Raw genomic sequence first — 23,463 nt, forward strand, 5'->3', positions numbered from 1 at the left:
AAAAAAAGGAAAAAAAGGCATTTAAAGCCTTCAGCACTCCAGCCAGCCTTTTTCAATGCAAGTACATCTGGTTACAAGGCGACAAAATATTTTTCTGCTGTTAAAATTTCCTTTCAACAAATCTCTTCTGGTGGGGCCTTCAGAACAGCATAAGAAAAGGATGCCCTTATCACTAGAAAGGCAGGAGATACTTTTCTAAATGTTTTGGCAAATGCAAGACCCTCTCTTCACCTTTAGCATGTTTCTGCAAGACATGTTAGTCAAACACCTGCAGATGCAGATGAGTGAAGTGCATCTTCTTTGTGCATGTTCTCTTGGCCACCTTCAACTTTGTACCTCCTAACAGGCACAAGGCAGAGGGCAAGCCTTATAGAAGGTACATAAATCTGTGCAATCCTAATGAACACCTATCAGGACTCTTCCATCAGGTCAGGCTTTCTAAGAAGCTGAAATACAGCTCCTACAAAACATGCTCTTCACTCAGCACAGACACATCTCTTAACACTGCTTTGGACAGAAAAAGTAGAAAACTGCTCCCTTGAAGTCATCGTGGGTGAATCTCTTTGTCATCCCATAAATCTCAGTATTCCTTGGAAAACCACAGATCCATCTTACTGATACCTGCTTTTTCATCTGCAGACCTCAGGACTTCCTATGCCTCACTCCGCCAAAGTCTGACAAGCTTCATCACCCACCCACACTTCCCCTGTCCTGCAAGGAGAGTCTCAGACTCTGCTTATGTCCTAGATGTTTGCCTGTGCAGATTCATGAACCCAGTGCACCTTACTCATTTCTGGGAAAGCCATGCCACTGTTCAGCTGAAACCTAAAGCTGTGCTAGAATATTTATTACAGCTATTTTTCTTTTGGTTATTCATTTTCTTGGTACCTTTTGGCTGCAGTGTAGTGACAATTGATGGCACCATGATGCCCTCGTCATGTGTGCTCTGCACGGCCCATCCAGTGCCACAGGAGGCAGCACATGGCAGAACTGCAGGCAGAGGGAGAGGGGGCAGGCACTGCTCCTCCTGATGCCAGTCACAAATGCCCATTTTCCCTTCTATGCTTTTAAGCATGTCTCAGCTCCATGAATAAGAAGCTGTCAGGGAATGACATGCAGACAGCTAGTATCAAAAAATTTCTGTGTAGGAGCTGGCTCATTAATTTCTTGATATGTTTTATGTGAAACTTCTGGAATGATGTTTTACAAAACCACTTAGAGATATTGTATCTGGTCTGTGTACCTCAAACATGCTGTGGTAAGCTTATCTTTACAGTTTTGTCAGTTAGCCTGCACATTTGTGATCAGTCATTGCAAATGTCATGGTAAGGCCCTGATTTTGAAGGGAAAAAGCAAGTAAAAGAAGAAAAAAAACCCCATCTTATAGTCTCAGAATAATGAATAACCAACTCCAAGGTATAGGGCCATGGGTAAGTCCCCTCTAGATCAAAGGTGCCCTAGAGCCCACGGCAGCAAGGATGATGACAGAAGAGCTGAAGTGATTCTGCTCTCTGTGCTCCTTCCTGGTGGCATAAGAGTGCTCCAGGCTTGGGCCCACCACCAATTTTGCTGTCCAGAGGCTCCAACCATAATTGCATCAGCCTTACTTGCAAGAACAGTGAGACACAAACAAATTCCTTGGAGAAGTTGCTCTCCTTTTATGGTTTAATGTTGCAATTTCAGCTTACAGTTTGTTCTGTAGTACACATACTGTTAGCACTTGAGAAAAGTCATTAATTTTTGTTCTTTTCCTCAGTGAAACAGTGCATTGATCATATTCCTTCATGTTTCTTGTTGAAATACTCATTTTGCAAGAAGTCTAGAAGCAGGAATAGGGCACTGCTTTGTAAAACGTTACATGGTTTGGGTTTGTTGCTTTTTTGAATAGGGAAGAGGCTAAGCCAAACTAATGCAGTTTTTACTTTGAAGCACTAATGAGTGATGATTAAAGGATAAGTTTGATCTATACAGCTCCTGGAACTGCAGCTGCTAGTGCCTGAGGATGGTCTGCAAGCAAACCAAGCGGGATGAGCAGTCGCAATGCAGAGCCCAGCAAGCACTGTTTGGAACAGGTAAGTGGTGAAGGAAACGATGCTGGCTGCTGCTGCTGCATCCTCCTGTTCCTCAACATCCCTCCCTGGCAGCAGCCTACCATGCACTGTGCAAACAAGGGAAGAAATGGACTCAGGCCCAGAGCTATGGAGAGCACTTGGTTTATCACCCTTTGCCTCTCAACAAGACTGGTAGCAGGGAAGAGAGGACGCTCTCTGGGGATGGCCAGCACAGCGCGGGGATTTTCATTTCACATCCTTGCACTGCAATTCAGGCTACACATGCAGAGGCCAGTTCCTCCTCAGTACAAAGCAAATGACTTCAGGAAATTGCATCAGGACTAGCATTTAAAATACAGAAAATATACAATAATATATTTGAATAGTACACACTTTGACCAAAATGACATTTAGGAAAGGAAAAAGAAAAAAAAAAAAAAAGGTAAGTGACCATCTGCTCCCAAGCTTGTTTCTGCTGCGTAAAGAATGTCAAGGGTCTTTTTTTACTTTTCCGGAAGCAAACAAATGGTTTATTCAGCAGGGATCATGGCTATAGCCCAAGACAATCAGCCAAGTGTGGGTTCAGAGAAAAAAATGACTTTTCAGCTGTAACCCCAGACCCTCCTTTCCATTTTTTTTCCCAGCTCATTAAGTTTGCATTAACAAAACATGACCATTCAAAGGCAGGAAGGCTATTCAAAGCATTTGTATTCTTAAATGCCTCCAACAGTGAAAGACAAACACTTTACTTGTATTATCAGATGATTAAGTTTGCTTTTCCCTGTATATAAATTATATTACTTATACAAACACACACAGAGGACATGGATCACTCACATCAGGGCTGCAGGTTCAAACCCTTAAGGTCTGAGCTGAGCATAGTACTTAAAGATATAGTCAGCTTTAAGGCATGTGGTTACAGGGGTTTGTGGGATCAGAGTACACTGTTTTTATCAAAATTATCTCTGTCCAGCTGGAGGCATCTGTGATGTGGACAGGGAGGAGGGAGAGAAGATTGTTTGTGCTGCTGTGCACCCCATCTAACCTAACCCAAAAGCACGACCAAGGTGTTCTGCAGACATGCTCCAGCCTCCCTGATAACTCAATAAATCCCACTGCACCCCCTCCTTTCTCCTCAGCAGTCGGGCTGCAGCAGGAAAGGGGAGCTGGCAGATACGGGTTTCTTGTGGTACTTAATAAGGTGTGCTCACGTTTCAAAGGTGAGGAACCTGCAGGTGCTATCAGGCACAAAAAGGTGGGTGCCGAGTACCTCCAGAGCCACTCTGCTGCTGTTGCCCATCCATCCCTTGCCTGTCCCCACAGCAGCCTACCCAGTGCAGCTCCAGCACTGGGGAACACACCAAAGGTTCTCATGTCTTCGACTGTTTCCAGGTTCTTTGTAAACACAGCCCCAGAAGGTGTCATCTGTGCTCACCCGCTGAAGCAAATCAGCTACCTGAGGATCCTGAGTCTGCAGCAAAGAAACATGCTGGGCTGCACTGTGGTGGCCCTGGTATGCCCTGTATCAGGTAACTTGGTATAATTATAGTAATATAAATAATAAATAGGAGTCCCTCCTATGGCTGCAGTGTCAGCATTAGAGCATGTTCCCTTTCTCCTGTGGAAAACACTAGCTACTAACACACAGAGGATATACACACTTTAGGAGAGTGATACATCAGAAGCAGTTCGGTCACTGCCACTAGCAAAAATCTGGTTTGCTTCAGAAAGAATCTATTTTGCAGATGCAAAACAAATAATGTCATGGCTACTGCAAGCTCCTCCCTGAAATCCCTACTGTGTTTCACTTTAAATTGTCTTCATTAATTTACCTTGGTGCTGAACTGGAGCATTAGTGTAAGCACACTCAGCTTCAGATGGAAAATATTTGAGAAAGCTGGGGCCAAAGGAAAGTGGGAGGTTAGCATGAGGAGGTGAGAGCAGAACTTCAGCCTTGGGTTTCCAGTAGGTCTGAGGTCACTTTATCCACAGAGCAGCACCTCATGTAGACTTGCCAGGTTTTTGCAGGTCTTTGGGAAGGGTAACAGTGGGACTCAGTTTATACTGATTTTCGGGGGGTGGGTTTTTTTTTTGTTTGATTGTTTTTTTTGTTAGCATTGCATTTCAAAATAGCGGCGGGCTAAATTTTGAATAAATTTTGAATAATTTTTTGCATTTCTGGTTTTTTTCCCACAACACTTTCTACCTCCCTTTAACTACAGGGAACACCTCAGTTCAGACACCATGACAGTAGAGCAGGGAGACTGGCCTGCAAATATGCCAGTTTACATTAACAGCACATTCAGCAGAATGAAGTGTTGTAATATTGTTGTTCATATTACAGCTACTTGATGGAGCCCAGCCAAGATTGTGTTCATGTAACTCTGGAAAGCCTATACAGGAGGAGAATCTCTGTCTAGGGGAGACTGGGAGATGTTGAAACATGTCAAAAAAGCCACATAAAACTGCTGCTGTGGCCTTCCTGGGATGGCTGTCAGAGCTACAGGGGAACCAAGAACAGAGCAATGGTGTCCCATGTCCCAACATTTGATGGATCATCCACTGCTCACTTTGCCCCAAGGCCGTACTTCTTGAATTTTGATACAGTATTTTTCAGTCCATGTCTCAGTCTGCATTAAATTTTGGTAAGTATTTATTTTGACAAATTTTCTAACTGCCAGATAGAATTTATTATTTATTATTTACAAGAAACTTTGAACTGTAATGGCAAATGCTTATTGCAGTGTTTATGATAACCTTTTATGCTAAAAATAACTTTTGTAAACAAGCTTTGATTAATTCTCACTGTCAGGATGTGCACTGTTCCCAAGTTTAAGAACACTTTTTCCGTAGATGCTTGCTCATTTCCTTCAGTCCAACCTCTTGGAACGAGTCTGAAGGCTCAAAAATCAGGCTTCTCCTTAAAAGAAATAACTGTGCAGGTATAAACAACCTCCTAGCAAACAACCTATAATTCCTCTCAACACCTTTGATCTGACTCAAAGGGGTCTTTCTGGTCGGTTCAGAGGTAGACAATGATAAAATGTGTTTCTCCTAGAGGTCACATCATCACCTGCACAGAATTTTCCTGGCTTTGTCTCATCCTGATTCCTGTAAGTACCAGTAAGTTGCTTACATATGGTGCATAACTGATACCAGGTTGCAGCTGCCACTCCGGAGGAGAGTTGCAAAACCTGCCTGACACCAGCAGGCAAAAGTTAGGGAAGATCTAACAGCAGCTTCATCCTGCATCAGAGACAGCAGCTTTGAGACAGACTTGTCCCTTCCTGGTTTCTTGTTTTCCATCAAAGGAAAGAGATTTTTTCCCCCCTTTTTTTCTGTCTTGACAGGGCAGTACATCCTGTTCAAGGGGATATTTTCAATGTGTTCAATAAAAGTTTTCAATTTAGATACATCAAGAAAAAGCTACTCTTAAATTTGAAGCTTCCTGAAGGGCTCTTATCTCCAAGTGCACAAGCAATCTTGGATAAAGGAAACACTTATGTTAGTGTTGTTTTGATTGCAGAGTTTGTATCTAGCCAGATCATTCAGATGCTGCTCCCAGGAACTTGCTTGGAGTCCTGCAGCCATCAGTGTTGAATGTTGGGAATACAGCACCCCATCAGACCAGGCTCTGGGGTGCACCTTCCCTGAAAGGGGACATCACTTCAAGCAGCTGAAGCGCTCAGGACCCGACTCACTCTCATTCCTAGCAGCATGGTTGGCATTAAACTTCTTTCCCAATGTAATAAAAGCAATCAAGGAGACATGCTATTTTTAAAGCACTGTTTTATGCCACAATGGTCTGACATTAGATGCAGCTTGTCCAGACATTCAAAAACAATGCCCACATCAGTTCTCCCTACAGTCTGTCCTCTCCCTTAAAAGCCTAGAGAAAAGCTATTTTTTCCCCTTCTGCTCCCTGCTGGCTTTCCGGCTCTGTTGTCTCTCTCCCTTGAAACCTTCACACTGGCTTCCTTGTGGCCTCCCTTCTCCCAAACAACTTCCCGTCTGTATCCCTGTTCCCTCCCCATTTCTGCTGCTGTCTGCCTGGACAAGAACAACTCCCAGCCAGTTTCCTTTGCTGGATTTCTGCACAGAAAAGACAGCCGGGTGACCACACAATTGGGATGGGATTAAGGCAAGCCAATAAAATTGTGTTTGCCTGATTTGCCTGATTAAAAAGTCCGTCCTGGCACAGAGAAACTCACTGTACTAAAGAGTTTTGGTTCCTGTAACACCTTTAGCATCAGCATGGTTCAAATAAACACTTAAAATTATTGGCAGTGTGCATTCAGTCTTCCTAAAATGGATTCTCCTCCTCATATTCAGATAAAAAGAGGATATTTGAGGCAGCCTTAGCCGCTATCACAATGTTAGCTGTTAACCAAGGCAGCCATTCTCCAGCAAAAGCCATTTTTTCTCTTTTGCCATCTATTAGCTCCCCAAAAAGCATTAGCCTTACTTACAAGCTATACTAGAAAATAACATGGGAAAAGTACTGCTAACAGTTTTTCTGACCATACTGAAGGACATAAGAACTCGTATCCAAATGCTCCACTACTGATAAGCATCAGAATGCCTATTTTCAGCAGCAACTTTATGGGATCAAAACCTTTACTTGAAATGAACAAAGATCAGTTCTAAATTTATCCCAAAGATTTGAATGTGACGATGGTAAAAAATGTATTATGCCAGCAGAATTAGGAGACATCTTGAAAAATATTTAAGATGATCATAATTAAATATTTCTACTAAGCATTCCAATTATACCGTGTACTGTTCTGTGCACAACATGGAAACAGTATTATAAAGCTATTGTTTCAGTTTGCTTCCTGTGATACTAATCTCAATCAGGCCGTCAGACGAACAGCCTGCATTTCTAAATGTTAAAGGCTTCCTCTCCAACATTCCCACACAGAATTGCCTACTGTGAAAATCAAAGGGAAACGTGTTACTAAGTAAAGCAGCAACTTTTATAAAGCCAAACCTGGTATTTTTTACCCTTTTGAACTCTGAGATATACAACCAGCTATTTCCTATTATGATAGGATACAAGGGCCCTACAACGCCTGCAGGAGACGTGCACTCTGCAATCCAGAAATCGGGATTTTTTAAGGCACGTAGCGGGAGAGCTCTCAATGAGGGCTCGGATTCAGGGACTCTGCCATTCACCTGCTAAAAGAATGTGGGCACAGATTTCCCTAGGTCTTGGCTTCCCAACAGATAAATGATCATTATGCAGACATAACTAATAAAACAGCCCAAGTTACACAAGTGAAAAGCCCTATTCCGACTCAGGGAATAATAGGGCATGAGACACTTAATGCCAGCGGAGTGAGACTGGCAAGTTGCCTATAGCCATCTCCAAAATCCCACCTGGAGCATCAGCTTGCAGAAAGATGAGGGCACAGTCCTGGGAAAGGCCTTGTTCTCTCTGATTCGGGCAAAATTGCCTTAAAACAGAGGCGTGTTTGAGAATCATGCCCACAAACAGTAACACAAAATGAAATATGGTGTGCTAGTAGGTTTTGACAGACTAAACTGGAAACAAGAAAAATGGTAATCAAGCAGTAGTTTTATCTTTATCCCATTTTGAAGCTTCTTTTCAAGCTGCAGCAAATGTTATTTCAATGTCCAAATTACTGACAGAACAAATACACTCACTTAACTCCAGTTTACAGTAGGTGTCCAGCCCAAATAATCCAAACCATTTCAATAAAGACACCACAAAGCAAAGAGGGGTTTGCAGGCTGGGCATTTGCTTCTAAGCACTTCCACCTCCTCATTTCTCAGTTCAGCCATCAAGAGATGACACAGCTCCGTGTCAGTCAAATCAGTCCCCAAGCACCGTGTCAGTCAAATCAGACTTCTCAAATGCAACAGTATCTTTATGGTCAAATTCCAGGCTGCTAAACATGCACATGAAACCTTTGCTGCAGCTTTGCTTGGGGCTCAGAAAGGGTCCAAAGCAGAAGCAAGAACAGAACGAGCACAAACATCACCCAAGCCCATTTTCCATCTTGCTTCACACTTGTCAAAACAGGATAAGCAGCAAACCTCTTGATCTCTGAGCCTCTATCTGCATCAAAAACCTACCATTCTGAATTAAATTGGATGGCCTTCTAGTGAAAGCCAATGTCCTTATAAAGACTGATATTATTCAGAGGTCCACAAAGATAGGAAGTTTAATTTATATGTTAGCTATGCTCGGAATAGGAGATGAGTAGCAGACAAGGTTTTCTGACTTGAGTTCTTTAATTATAATGTATTTTCATTATCAGAAAAGATTACCCAAAATTTCCAGAAAATCCATCCTTTTAAAGTACTTTAAGTTCAACTCCTCAGAATAGAAGCATCTAAGATTTTGAAACCCTTATCTACACCTCTGATGCCTAAAGATGCAGCCATGGACAAATCTGCATTTGCCTAACAACACAAATTTTAATGAGAGGATTTACTCTAGGTTAATATTTGGACTGAGCAAGTGAGTCCATCAGATTTAAGACTAAGCAAATAACCAATACAGAGAAAAGTATGAAATATTAAAGCACAGCTTGTGGCTACTGTAACATTTTATTTCCTGATTCTTTTTTGCTGCTGGGTACTGGTGGTACTTCAAGAAAATGTAAATTGTCTACATGAATCACATTATTTTTCAAACACTGTCACAGAGATATGTCTCAAAAATAATATCTTTATGTGTATGTATGAATATTATACACATATACTGAATTGTCATCACTATCAAATAATGAGTCTAAGCTTTAACACTATAGAAGCATCAAAATAAATGTATTAGTCAGTAGATTTTTTTCCCCACTGAGAAATGCAAATTCATTTGAAACGTTCACTTTAATTTTAGCAGTTTAGCAAATGTATTCTTCTGATGATGACTGCATCTGACTATTTCATGTCAATTTTTACAGGCATGCACATTACTTATCGGTTACAACCTCTCAGAAGTTTACTTTTCCTATGGTGTGTCAGTCTCCAGTTCATGCCATATAAATATTTGAAAAGCTGAGGCTGTGTTTTTATGAGAAAGTTAGTAACAAATTGGCTTTGTTTAAGAACATTTACCTATTTACGCAACTTCTTCAAGTATTAGTTACGTAACAACATCAGAGATGATTTCCAAACCCTGTTCAGCACATAAACTTTTCACAGAAGTACATGATAACAGCACATTCTATAAGCTAAGATAAAAATACCTACATTTTATACAGTAGGCTTCAGCAAAAGCCAAAAGTGCTACAAGAAATTACAGAGTGCAAAGAAGCAGAATTGAATTTGCCATATCTTTCAGACTAACCAACAACAAACCAACAGCAAATTTGACCACAAAATGGGATGCTTCCTAATAACATTTATTAAAGTAATTGCTGTTGTATGACTCAACTTTTCTGAGTAGAGGAAGTGCAATTGTGACCTTATTGGGAGTCTTGCCATTAATGAAGGAAAAGACAAAATTCTGGGGTTACCATTCACAAACAATGCAGGCATTGTTTTCTTAACGTATTCTGAACGCTCATAGGTCACCGTGTGAAAGTTCTGGAAACTTCAGTTGTTTTCATTGATCTTACAGGCTACTCAAGCCACATATTCCATCAAAGTGTTTATTCAAGTATAGGGGGCAAAACAGAAGTATTCCTAATTTTATCAGTTTTCACAGGCTATAAAAATTATGCTTGTTCATGTTTCCTACTAGTCCAACATGAGCAAAACTGATTGCGCAGAATCCATACATATCAAGTATTTAGCAGTTGTTTTAGCTATCTTAGTATAGCTTGTTCTAAGCAACCTTCCTACTACTCTTTGCCAGTGGATAGCAGAATTACTCCTTTCAAACAAAGTACTGGACCGTCAGAGCATCCCAGCTGCTGTTTGAATGTGCAGGCACAAACATGTTTGCCATGCCAGACTGAAAATTATTTGTTTCAGCGTGGAAGCTTAAGGCATATGTTTGAATTCTGATTAAACTGTTAAAAGTTCATAATCTTGTAACTGAGATTAACAAACCACATTCAAGAGTTCTCAGAGGTTTTATTTAGAGAGGCAAAAAGCCTGTCCTAACTATTATTTTGGTAACCCTGTAGTCAGAGAAGAGCATGCATAATCTTACCAAGCTCTCATCAGCGAGCTCGGACACCGAAGTACTTTTAGCCAGATCTTACCTGAAGACAAAAGCTTATGAGTCCGCAGGAAACTGATTGCCAGGCGCATTATGGATGCCTTGTCCAGGTGGGAACTGATGTTGTGGGGCAGGGGCAGCTCATGTGCCAGCTCATAGAAAACCTCGGTCTCTTTGCTTCTTCTGCATCTTGCTGCATCTCTTGATTTCTCCTTCCTCCGTTCAGAACTGCTCCTGATAGGTAAAGAAGAGAAAGGAAAAAGCATTTATTGAAATGCAATTCACAACTTGTGAGGCATTTACAAGAGAGTATCTTCTCAGCAATTAATCCATTCTGTCAAGTGTTTAAAATCAATTGGTCAAGCTTTAATACCTATTTGTGCCCTCTGAATTGGAATTAGAGAGCACTGCCACAGCTGGAAAGGGCTCAGACTCTGCATGAGTCAGCCCCGAATCCCCACGCAGAACAACAGAATTGAGATCTGCCTTAGGCAAGAGATTCAAAATGAAATAGCAAATTCTCCACATTAAAATAAAAGTAGTGGAGTATCAAATTGTCCTTAGAACAATAGTTTATAGAACTGGTCTATAGAACTGTCTCAACTCTTAATCCAAAACTTGTCCAGAAAGCCATCTTTCTTTGACCATGAAGGGCACAAAATGGAAAATACAGCTGCTTGCAAGATAGCCCTTCTTTGGAGAAGCTGTTCTAATTAAATCACCATTTCTTCACTGTCTATGAAAGTAGATTCCTTCTTGAGTGAAATAACATAACCAGTAGAGCTCCATGTAAAATAGAAGGGCAGGAAATAACAAAGGAGAGGACATTTTATGAAGCAAGTATGCAAATTTAAGCCACCAAGGGACATAAAGCTAAATTTAACATGTGAGAAGCACAAGGAATAAATTTATAATGGTTCTGGGATAGGGCGTTTTAAGAGCGAGCTCTAATGACTCTAAGGTTCTTTAATGAAGTACAATTTCATTAAATTTCAAAACATGAAGCATCTCAATCCATTTAAAACCATGAGCTACTTCAACTCCACGTAGCTCTGCTGATACTACAAGTTCCTCCACTTGCATGAGTTGAGGTTTTGCAGTTGAGGATCACAGTCACACCAACACAAAATACACTTCTTTTCAGGCTGACTCTTGCAACAGTCCACCAGTGCCACTTGATTAAGCTCAGAAGAGGGTAGAGCATGTATGTAGAGCAGTTCTACTGTTTTTGCTGTTTTGGCTGCACATTCATTTCTAGAATCACCAGCAGCACCTCTCTCCCCTAGTGAGGCTCCCAAAAATGAAGCAGCTTATAACTTGCTTTTTCCAACATCAATATAAAATAATGAGCCTGTAAACCAAAAATTGACCAACCAAAAACCCCACCCTATCAAAACCAGGAGTTAAAATAAATATATTCTGTTGCATGAAGATTATGAGAAAAACAAGTATTAATCGCAGTACTTAATTCTAGAAACTGTTTCAATCATGACTGGTCTCACGCTAAACTGCCTAAAATAGAAAAGGAGTATTAATCCATAGCAGAGTATTCTAAAGAAGATTACTGCTTGTTGAAGACCTAGACAGTCTGCAAAAGCTTCCAGCATTGAAACCACAGGAGGCTTCATAAATTAGTAAGAAGGAAAACCAGTCAGGAGGTGCATTAAATGCCAAGAGTAAAGTCACAATAAGGTGTTTGCTGGGGCTCAACGAGGCTGGACACTCAACATCATCATTCAAAGCAGGAGGGAGCTCACAACACATCAGCAGAGCCCTTTTGGTGCAAAACACAGCAAGCTGGGCACATATGTGGGATCGGACGGGTGCTCACTAGTGGGTGTGCTAACAGGCCAAGGGGGCTCAAATTCTTGCAGTATTTTCTCAAGATCCGTGATCAGGTCTCAGCAAACATCTTTCACAATTATTTTGCCCAAGGTGAATATTCTGTAACATGGTCTCTGTTACAGAAGGCGTGTGCTGGAGGAGACCTACACACATTTCAGTGCATAATGGCAGGATCCAACTTCAATAATTACTTCAAGGGTATTGCTGAAGCAAACACCAACCCATCTAAGTTTGAATCTAAAGGAAATTCACAGGGTGACACTAACTTAATACTCTTCTCCTTGCCAAGTAAGAGTCATGCTACATCCATGTGAAAAAAAAAGTCCCTTCTTACAACTACCTGAGAAGATACAACAAAAAATGCCCCATGTTCTCCTGGGGCAGGTGCTGGCTACAGGAGAGTCAGGTATAACACATATACTGATGGTACTTTCAGAAACACGTTTTGCTCACTAAAGAAAAATGTGCCTCCTCTGTGCCTACATAGACGCTAGACTGGGAACAAATCTCAGTTTCTAATTATACCAAGAAAATAAAAGAGTAGAAGCAAAACAAAACCAAACAGAACAAAAACTATGTAGCAGTATTTATGAGCATTTCCATTGCTGCTGGAAAAATATAACTTCAACCATAAATGTTTGAGCTCTGTTCTAAATCTAGAGGCCACAATTTTCACATTACAACCAACTTGGGCAAAACAAGATCCAGTCCCTCCTCATTTAATTATAAAACTTTGGGAAACAAGGCCAAAGTCAGGTCACAATTTATACAGTAAAAACAGGTTGTATAAGACAGGGTCTCTCATGACACCACCACAGCCACAAAGAAAAATATTTAGTTGTCTAACCTCTGTAAATATAATTTTGAAGTGTGGCTAATGAGACAAGCTGGTTTCAATAACCATGGGTTGCTCACAGTTTCTAATAATTAACACTATAAGCAGAGAAAGATTTTCTCTCTCTCTGTTACAGATGCTTTCCCTCAACACTGCGTCTGACTGTCCTGCTAAGGTCCTCTGCAGAGAGACATCTCCATTCTTCACACAGCACACCAGAGCTTTCTCACATCAGAAGATAGGGGGAGGAATCAGCCTGCCTGGTCACTTTCAAAAGACTTTTCTGCTCATCCATTATAATTTTAAATAAACAAATAACTTGCCTGTAAGGCATTTTCCCCTTGTGGCTGCCTGCACCTCAATTTTCCTCCCCATCTCCCCTCACACAGCACACCCTCGAGTCATGTTGCTATAGTAGCCAGCATAAGCCCACCAAGACCCAAAACTCCCTCATGCCACTTCCCTACTCAAGATCTCCATCTAAGCTTGCTTGCTGGGCCTCCCAAGGATGTCCATGTCAAAGATGGTCATTCTGTGCGTACTTGTCCTGGTTGCAAAAGATTCCCAAAATTGCAGTTGAGTTACAGAATTCTGCAAAAAGCAGTATTTTCTTTTTTTTTCTTTTTTTTTTTTTTTTCAGACTGTAGGCCATTAATAATTCTCTCTGCAGTTACCCCCACATGATTAGCCTTCCACCCTGGGTGAGGTTGGACCACCCATAGCTGGAGAGTGGTAAAGTGACTGCAACCTGCATGACTGGAGGCCAGGAGGAAAGAAAGGCTGACACTGAATCCTCTTCACACATCACCCAGGCAATAGAGAAAAGGCCTGGGCTCTAGCTAATTTATGAATCATTCCCTCCTAGCATATAAACCACCCACTTGTGTGGCAGAAAAAGAGCACGCGCGTGCGTCACCGCTTGGAGAAAGCAACGCAAGCAGAAACCTCGCTCGCTCTGACAGATTTCTAGAAGTGCAGAGGGAAGAGCAGAGAAAGCCACCGCCAATCAAGCCACCCGTACGCTGGTCCAAAGCCCCAGGATATTCCAAGGTAAGCCTCCTGGGAGCTCCTGGACACCTGCTCCTTCTGGAATCTCAGAATCAGGCAGGATAAGATTCCACTGAGCTGCACATGCACTCTCACTGCAATCACAGCATAACTGATCCCAATAAACTAAGAAAGGAATAGAGAAGCTCAGATTTCTTTTGGAAAGGGGGAAGCCAAGCTGAGGAATGGCTCTGGTGACTCCATTCAGGACTTGGCTACATAAATGGTGGTCAGGAGACTTGAGAAGGAACAGGGAGGTGCTGCTTCCCAGCAAGAACTCTCCCAGGGCTGCTGGATGATGTGCCAGTGCTGCGCTGCTTATGGGTGTGCAAGCCATTGAGAATGGAAGAGTTCCGGAGGCACAGGCAGTTCTGTCACACAGAACACAAGTACAGCACTGTATCCTCAGGACAGCTGTTTACATGATTTCCCACTCCTTCCTGGTGGGTTTAGTTTGCACTCTGAAAATAGAATTTATGGGCCAATGCACGTGAAAAAAGATGACAAACAACTGGCAACTGTTTGTGCTCCCAAGGTGAAGCTTCCAAATTTTCATAAGCAGTTCTCCATGCTTCTTCCTAGAATCCAAACACCAAACTAGTTCCAAGGGTACACCCATGCCAGGAACAGACCTCTTGATGCCACTGGGTGAAAACACCCCAGGTGATGTAGAATGCCTTGCATGGATCCCAGGAGCCAGATTCCTATCTCTTTTGCTCATTGCAGGCCTTTGCAACACAGCCTCACTGAAATCAGCAGGAATGCCTGCAGACAAAAGGTCTTGCACACCCGGGGTGAAGATCATAATCTGACTTTCTGAAGCTCTCTTACTGCAGGACTGGAAACTTCAGGGACGGCAACTTATTGGCAAAACCTGAAGCCCCACATAACCCATCTGGTTTAAACAATCTTGCAAAACTACCACATCAGCTTAGGAGCTGCCTTCCCAGTGCCCACTGCTGTGACAGCTCCAGGCACCAGCAGCCAGGAAAACAGCTGAGGGAGCCTGCCTCAGCCAGAGGCTGTACTGCTGCCACTGTCCTGCAGCAGCATATCCTCAAAAGGTACCTGTGACCCAGAGACAGGAAGGATCAGCCCCACAAACAACGGGGCACACCGATCATCCCCCACCTGGGAGCTTCGGCACATGGCATCGCTCACCGACCCGAAGCTTGGTTAGGTGCCTATGCAGTCCTCCTCAGCTCAGCAGCCAGGGACTGAGCTGAGGTTTCAGTCCTGTTTCCACTGCCTGTGACTGTATTCACTCTCTGCAGTTTAAATCCCACCAGTACTTCATCTCCACCAGTAATCCCTGCCCACCACCTCCACCCATACATCTGCCTGGTCCTTCCTGCAGGCTGTTCCAACCCCCTCAAAGCCCTCGGTACCCACTCAGCTGATGAGGGTGCCAGGCAGCCAGCGTCAGGGGTCCTCCCTTCTGTCAAGGACATTGGTGGCCTCCTCTAAGCTGATAGAGGGGACTTGGCAGGACAGCAATCTTCTGCTCAGGGTTTCGCTGCTCTTCACGAGTCCATGTGGGTCGATACTCAGGTTGTATACACACACACACACACACACACACACACACACACACACACACTTGTTTAAGATTCAGCAGTGCAGCAACTGCACGGAATTACACTCCCACTGTGCAGACTCCAGATCACAGAAGCTTTCAGAGAAACTGAAATGCACACCTTGCAGAAAAATATCTCATAAGTAAGCCAGTAGCCTTCACTCATACCTACACTCTGTGTGACACATCCGGACAGCACTTTGAATTATGCAGTTCAGACAGACCCGCTTGAGTTTACTTCATGATTTTGGTGACCCTTGGACTTTGCTTCAAACTGCCATGTATGCAAGCTAGTAAAACAACAAGCATATTACTTTATATCCAATGGCTGGGTATTAAATGTTTCTAGCTTCAGCACTTTAAAGGTCAAGAATCCACAGTTAATTAAGTTGTCACATGAAATTTCTCTAGCAAATGCTCATTTTGAATGGTTTAGAGTTAAAGCATCAAATGCTAACTTGCAGAACAAGAAAAATACATTCTGTGCATGCAAAGATAAGAAAATACTTTACAGTACAGATAAATGAAAAATCAGATACTTAGCATAAAAAATTCAAACTAAAACCTGTAAAAACTCAGTAAAAGTATTTTAACAGGCAGTACTACCTTAGATAACAAAAAAGATTTATTTCAAACTAGCAAATAAATTTTTTGCTCAGTTTATATTTTACATTACTTTCTGCTTGGCAAATCCCTAGCTGATTTGAACCAGAATAATAAAAAAGGAGTTTAGCTGACTGTGAGACACTCCACAGCTATCTCAGAACCACACCACTTGACTGCCCCAGAGATGTGCTCACAGACACCAAGCAGCCAGCAGTCATGCTTACTTAGCCTTAAAATTCCTTTAAAATGTATTTCTAACCATTCTACCTGACAAGCAGTTTATTCTGGATGGCATGCTGTGCTTTTGAAAGCTCCCTCCATTAAAGTAATAAAAGTGACCCTCAGTAAATAAAAAGTGCTAGACGCTGCAATTTACTCACTCCCCCCGAACTCAGGCCAAACTACGAAAACCCATACACAGTGCCATGCAGGTCCCTCCTTATACCTCTTTCCAGTGAAAATGACAATTTCTAAAGCCTGACAAGACACCAGATGCCTAGGTTCAGCACACCAGCAAGAACAAAAGGAAGGGAAAGGACACAGAGTTATTTTCAGGCGGATGAAAAAAACCCAAAACCAGTTTGAAATATATGGAGTGTTCATGGAGGGCAAGTGCTAAAGCAGTGTTGCTGCCCACTGGGATACAGTACCCAGTACACAGACAAAATAAACTCAAAGGATGTCAAAATGGGGAATTTGTTAATACAGGAAATGAAAGTTCGAAGGTAACAAGAAAGGCTACTAACAGAAAGGGCTATTACAAAAAAAAAGGAAATTAAGTATCTTCCACCCTTCCTGTAAAGCTGCCCTAACTTACAGTAACTCACCATGAGTTCCTTGGCTTGTTTGAGGAATTTCTTGTGTTTCTCTACATACTCATTAAATAACAAATCCCTGCTGGTTCAGCAAAGCTTGGCACCTACTGCCATAGCAATAGACGTAATTCCTTCAGAATTTAAAACCAAAGGTGAGACGATAGGAAAATGAGAAATCTGTGTGTCTCAGGGACAGAGGAGGGAAGAGTCTGCACTAGGAGTGAAGAACTCATTTCCATTCTCATTAGGATGTTAGACAGAACAATAGAGGATTTGGCCACTACAACCACAGTATCAAGAGATGAAGCCTAAATCAATAACAAAGTTTTGATGCCTTTGAACATGTTTATGCTTCACTAAGTCCGTATCACTCCAAGACCATCAAAGCTGACAGTAACACAGCCAGGAACAGGTTTTCTTTACAGGGGATATAAATTTATATGTACTTTAAAAGCACACATAAGACTATAACTTCTCTAGTATCTGAAGCTCTGATTGGACCTTTAGTAATAATAATTAAAATGCATTGGGTTTGTATTTTATTTATTTTCATTAACATTCTTGGCACTGATTTGTGAAAAAAAAAGAAGAAAAATATGTGGTACTAAGACAAAAAGCATTAGACCTATACAGTTTAAAAATGTTTGTATCACTGGCATCTTCTTTTATACCACTGACTGCATTTAATGTAGCTACTAAAAGAAAAACACTCTGCAAGTGCAATTTAAGGTATCAGTGCAAATAATATAGTTATTACAGCAACTGTGTAGCACTTTGGAAGTTCAATGTTGCAAACCTTGTTGCTGCAACCTCACTGAGGCTGCAGGAGCACTGACATTTTTAAAAGCATTTAGGTTCAAATATGTCAACAGAGTCTGATAAATTTAATCATAGTAAGCAAAACAATGTCTAAGGATTTATGTTCTTCCTTTTTTTCTCTAGTTTTATGAGTACCTTGACCAGAAAGATAAGTATTAGGATTTCGGCAGCCATTAATCTCTTCCTGGATTATTTTACGATGCTGAGAGTGCCAGCCTGTCCCGCAGCTGCCACGCCAGCACAAGCCTGGTACCTCAGAGGATGTGCCAAATGCTCTGTGTTCAGGCCAAGGCACAGCCCCATGGAACCACCTGAGGCCCACAGCGTGCAGAGAAGATGTCAGGCTGCTGATCAGCTATTAGAGCAGATAGTGGCACTGCCTTTTTCCCTATATTAGGGCTAGATTACTTTACTCTGGCTTAGCTTTCAGGAAGTGCAATATCCTGCTCCAAGTCACTGTATGCTCAGAAAGCACCAATGCTGCTCATAGAAGGTCAAAAGAGCTCTGGGTCACCTTTGTAAAGCTACTGCAGCCCACATTTAAAACAGATCAGTGACACACACCCTCCATCTTCTCAAAAATATTAGAGACATTTGGAGAGAAACAAGGAAGAAAGCATATGGTCAAGTCTCAGAGGGCCAGCCATTCATCTCAGCTCAGGTCTTCTCTCCCCAGACTGGTTTTGCACTGCTCTGGTCCATCAAGATCATGGATTCCTTCCCTGTGGCAATCAACTCTGACATCAGCCAAGACAAGGCAAGCTTCAGAGATGACCTGCAGAGTGAAGAAGGCCCAGCACCAACCACTCTAAACAACGCAACAGAAATGACTGTTTCAACATTGGCCAAAACTGAACTTCCTTTTAAATCAGCCAAATTTTTTTTGTGGGTTATAAATGTATCACTCTGCTTTTCTCTCCTGGAATCGCACTGCAGTGGTGGGGATAAGGTTGGTTATGACAATGCACAACCCCAGATGGCTATCAATGATTTGTGTTTGAGAGATTACAGATCCTTATCTTGGGGCATTACTTGTAGTAATCAGTCAATTTTGACAGCTAATCTAGAGGTCCATACACATTGTTGCTCAAAGGCTCAGCAGGTATTGCTAAGATCTGTTTTCAGATAACCCAACTATTTACCTACTCTAAAAAACACATATGAAAGGATGTGCTTTATCTCTTCACCAGCGGGTTAAAGCTAAAGGTGAATGAAGTGCAATTTGCAGGCTGGGGGTGGGGGGGGGAAGGGAGGTGGGCCCCACATTAAATTCAAAACCAGCCTCATTTTTGAAAAGGGCACTGACCACATTCCCATCCCATACCAAACCAGAACCGGCATTATTTTAACAAGATGGCACAACTGCTGGTAAACACGGACAATTTTTCAATTAAGCTTGATTTCAAGCCTAAGGGACAAGCACTGCCATCACATGACTTTGCTATCAGTGGTATGCGTACCTACGCTTCAGCCCCAAACCCTCTCAACTGTAAACAGTTCAGAGAGTCACACAGAGCATTGTTGACAAATCCCAAGTTTTATGATCTAACTCTGTGTTGTCCCTTGGGCAATACCCACCAACATTTGTGGGGGCAAACCCTGGGGCTTCAGCGGGCTTGGACCACTATCTCATGACATTTTAGCTTGTTGTGTTGGCACATTTGCTGACAGGTTCACACAAGGGGCCTTTGTGGGTAAGAACAATGAGAGAGGCCTGCACAGCACAGGAAAATGGGTGGTGACCACCAAGGGCTGAAAAAAAGCCTCTTTCAAAGGAAGGTCTTTGAAAACATTCATTACACTCCACCCAGCTATTTTCACTACAGTATTTCAGTACATAAAAACAACACAGGGAAAATAAACAGCCCACCCTTCAATATGTTGTAGGTTCTCCAACCCTTGAAATGAAATCAGCAATCCATAAATATGTAGAAATCTTCACCAAAAAGAGCCATGTAAGAGGCCATCCACCAAAACCTCTCCACACCACCTTTCTTCTCTTATGCATCTCCAGGCTCTTCATGTAAGCTGACTCAAATGGGCATCCTAATTTTTAGAATAAAATTGAAACTCAGAAGTGTATGGCTAGTAAAGACATAATAACAAGCATTTATAGGAACTGAAAAGTAACTATATTGACACAATTTTAAAAATTGCTAAACAGTCCACTACAATGCATTTCAGCTATGATTTTTTTTTCCTACCAGTTTCAGCTAGAACTAATAAAATATTTCAGGTAAAACAACAGCCAGAGAGAAAGAAGCAATAAATAATCTGTAATTAAGTGGGTCTCTGAAACCAGCAGGCAGCTGTAAACTGGAAGTCAGTCTCACAGAGGCTTGTCTCCATCACAGTCAGCAAGGTTTCCAACAGAGCAAAGATTGAGCAGGTGAAGCCCCAGCCTTGGAAGCACAGAAATAGCTCCTCCTCCTGAGGCTCTGGGCTGCTCTCTGATGATGATCACTACAGCATCCTTACTCGTAAGTTCTGTACAGAAAGGCAGTGGAGCATCCACAACAGAAATTCTGCCACTTTGCATCGCCTTATTTCAAGCATGAGGTCTCTGCGATGGATGCTCTAAGACTGCAGCAGGGGCAGATGCCAATTCTCAATGAAAATGTTTTGTCTCCTTTAGAGAACCTTCAAAACACTCACTAAAATTATTTTGCAGCATTGTTTGTTAATAAGCCATGCTTTGTCCTCCTGAAGTGTCAAATCTTCTAATGCTAAAGTTAAGAAAACAGATCCTGCAATAAAATCTGTATTAAATCATGCTGACCCTTCTTTACTTTTTGGATTTTAACCATGTTAACGTGCACTTGGTAATGATGGAAGTTAATGATTTCTCCTTCTCTATCTCTTGGCGATTTGCAGCCATCCATGGTAAGATGATGGATATCCAGAAAGACAGATTAAACAGCCATTTCTTTGGCAAGCAGGGAATAGTAATTCCTGAAAGTAACAATACAGATGCTCTAAATTTTGATCATTCCTTGTAACACAGCTTCCTCCACTTCCTGCAACAATGATCAAGTGCAGATTTTGAGGGCCAGGCTATAGTTTTTGCCCTCTGGGGTGTGGGTTTTGTCTGTACAAACATCCTGGGACACAGCTAATTCTCAGCCCCTGCTTTCTCTTCGGAAGGCTGTTATTTTATACAGTAGCTCTTTAATTGTCTCTCTCCTCCTAACTAAGTCATCAGGTTAAACTGGAGCAGTGATGACTTTGTATGCTGTGATTTTGAGTTCTCATTAGTTTTCAAAAGTCTGACACTAGTTTAAGTCCATAAAAATCAAAATTTAGTAGCTTGAGCTGGGGTAAATTTTGTTCTTTGCTTACTACAAGGTAAAAGGATTGATACTAAAGGGTTAGACCACATCAGCTACCTGCCCAGAAAAGCAGCAGTCACTTCAGCCAAGTTAGAAAATTCCTCTAAATTTACAGCTAAAATCAAACCCTGGAGTGATGTAACTTGGGGGCAATCAATAACCCCAAAACACCTTCAGCTCCTGGCAAAGTCCTGAGGAATCTTCTCACTGCTGACCTGCCCCTCCGCACCCATGCTTGTGGCAGAAGCCGGAGGGACATCGAAACTCCAGCAGTTGAGGAGGAAACAGTTGTGGCCCCTCAACACTCAACTGCAGTATTTAAAATATTTTAAAAATTAAGGCTTGGTTCTGTCGGGAATTGGCCGCTAGCTCCTCTGACACATCACCCTGAATTACTCACTAAACACTAACTTTCAAAGGGAACTGATATAAAGGCACTCTGTATTGTAACACAAAGTAAATAACTGGATGCAGTCTTTCTCTTCTGGTGCTTCTTGCTTTATTGCTTCCCTGCTCCTACTGTCTACTAACTCCTAAACCTCTATGTAGCTACAATTAAAAAATGGAAAAAGAAAAAAAATCTGAACATAAGAAGCAGCAAAGCTAGGAAGAAATCATGTACATATACAAAAGTAAATTCACATGGCCACATTTTTTTTCTATTTTCTGGGTTTTACTTCAGAACTATGAATTAACATATCAGTATTTTGGTGTTATTTCTGTTGGAGCTTTTGGGCTTCTTAAGTTTAAGCAAACAAGGCACATGTGCGTATACTGGGCCTGATTCTCATCTCCACCATGGCCCCATCACCCCAAGAGGGCAGGAGGCAGGAGTCAGCTGTAAGAAATTCTGTTTATGAAAAACATAAGTAGGAAGAACTCAATTCTTCCAGAAAAGAAACAAGACTTTTTTGTTTTATATGATGCCATCCACAATTGTAAGCTTACTTAACAACACATTACATCTGGGCAGGTCCTGGAGATCTATCAGAACTGTGCATCTGTTAGGGTGTGGTACCTCAACATTCACTGTTTTGATTCTGACTATACAGCAACCAAATTTCTGAGGAGAATGTCCAAGATGCACATGCTGAAATGCATGCAAATGGATCAGCACACACAGAAGTGGCCACAGGAGTTACACAAAACAGATGGCATCTCCCAAGTCAGGAGTGAGGGTGCTGTCAACTCAGTAACTACCAACACTGTTATGTAAACATACTTTGTGCCTCCTTACAGTGGTTCTTGGAAAATAAAATTCTTATTCTTCTCATCCTTTCCCTAAATTATGTAACTTAATCAACTGAAGTGCATAATTTCCCAAAACCTAACTGCTTTCTCAGAAAATGGAAAAAAAAGGAAAAAAAATTAAGAAAAAAAAAAGAAAAGAAGCTGCACTCACTGCCAAAATCATGGTTTTGTTGTTAGAAAACACAACTGGGATGGTACAGAGGCCAAAGCTGAGGTAGGTTGAGAAACAACTGTACCACCACGAGCAGAAGTGCAGGGGAGGGCTGAGGCAGAGAGCACCACGTACGCGTGTTGATAGAAGCTGAATCCAAAATGGAACGTCGCTTCTTGTGCTAATGTATTCTTTTGAACTGTGTGTGTCTACTGCCAGTGCAGTTAGCTACCTTTGTACAGAACATGCTGCTGTGGCCAAGGGTAGTTATAAAAATATATTTACTCCTTCACAGACGGGGAAAAAAAAAGGTACAGAATAAAGAACATGAATAAATATTTAACTCTTTTACTGGAACAGCTTTATGCTACTGTGAAATACACTTAAGACTGAGGCATATGGAAAACAAATTATAATTAAAGAGCAAGGCATAGTAACATCTAATGGAGACAATCTAAGTTGTACAAATATCACTTTATTTAATGTAGTTTTTAGTCAGTGGTACATTTATAAAGCAACAAGCCTTGGAGAAATACACTTCATGAACATACTACTGATTTTATTACACATCTTAAAAATTTTAAAAGCTGTTTTATTCATGACTGTATATAAAAATTTTCCATATAAAATTTTCTCCCTTGTTCTTATCCTCATACAGATAATGGACTTCAATTTCTGTTGATTTTCAAGAAAACTTGAAAACCCTGGGAAAAATCTTCAAAGACTGTAAGACAACAGCCATTACCAGAACAAACCCATGTGGATGAATATTTTAACCACAGTTTCTCCACTTAAGAGGAAACCAATCTCTCAGATCACTAACAATCAAACAGGTGATTTTCATGACTGATACTAAATGAAGTTTCATTACCTACCAATAAATTTTTACCACAGCTGAGAACAGCTTTAACCAACAAAGCCTGGCAAAGCCTTTCTAAAAACACAGTGAACAAAACCAATCCACCATGTAAGAAGTGGATGTAAGAAGAAAGAGGCTCTCCTCT

General features: G+C 41.6%; 1 protein-coding gene and 1 long non-coding RNA gene across 2 annotated transcripts in view; one reads left to right on the top strand and one right to left on the bottom strand.

Moving 5' to 3' along the window:
• Positions 1-23,461, top strand: LOC119698476. The gene is made up of 5 exons (XR_005256163.1): positions 1-2,072; positions 3,444-3,580; positions 4,396-5,164; positions 13,002-13,915; positions 17,852-23,461. It is a non-coding gene; the product is annotated as an uncharacterized LOC119698476 (long non-coding RNA).
• EPAS1 (endothelial PAS domain protein 1) overlaps positions 1-23,463 on the bottom strand; it is a 76,511-nt gene that overhangs the window by 24,411 nt on the left and 28,637 nt on the right. The window contains exon 2 of the mRNA XM_038130335.1: positions 10,229-10,419. Within this exon, the coding sequence (XP_037986263.1) occupies positions 10,229-10,419 (191 nt within the window). The remainder of the gene's footprint in view (positions 1-10,228; positions 10,420-23,463) is intronic.

This window comes from Motacilla alba, chromosome 3 (genome assembly GCF_015832195.1).
Source record: "Motacilla alba alba isolate MOTALB_02 chromosome 3, Motacilla_alba_V1.0_pri, whole genome shotgun sequence".
NCBI lineage: Eukaryota > Metazoa > Chordata > Aves > Passeriformes > Motacillidae > Motacilla > Motacilla alba.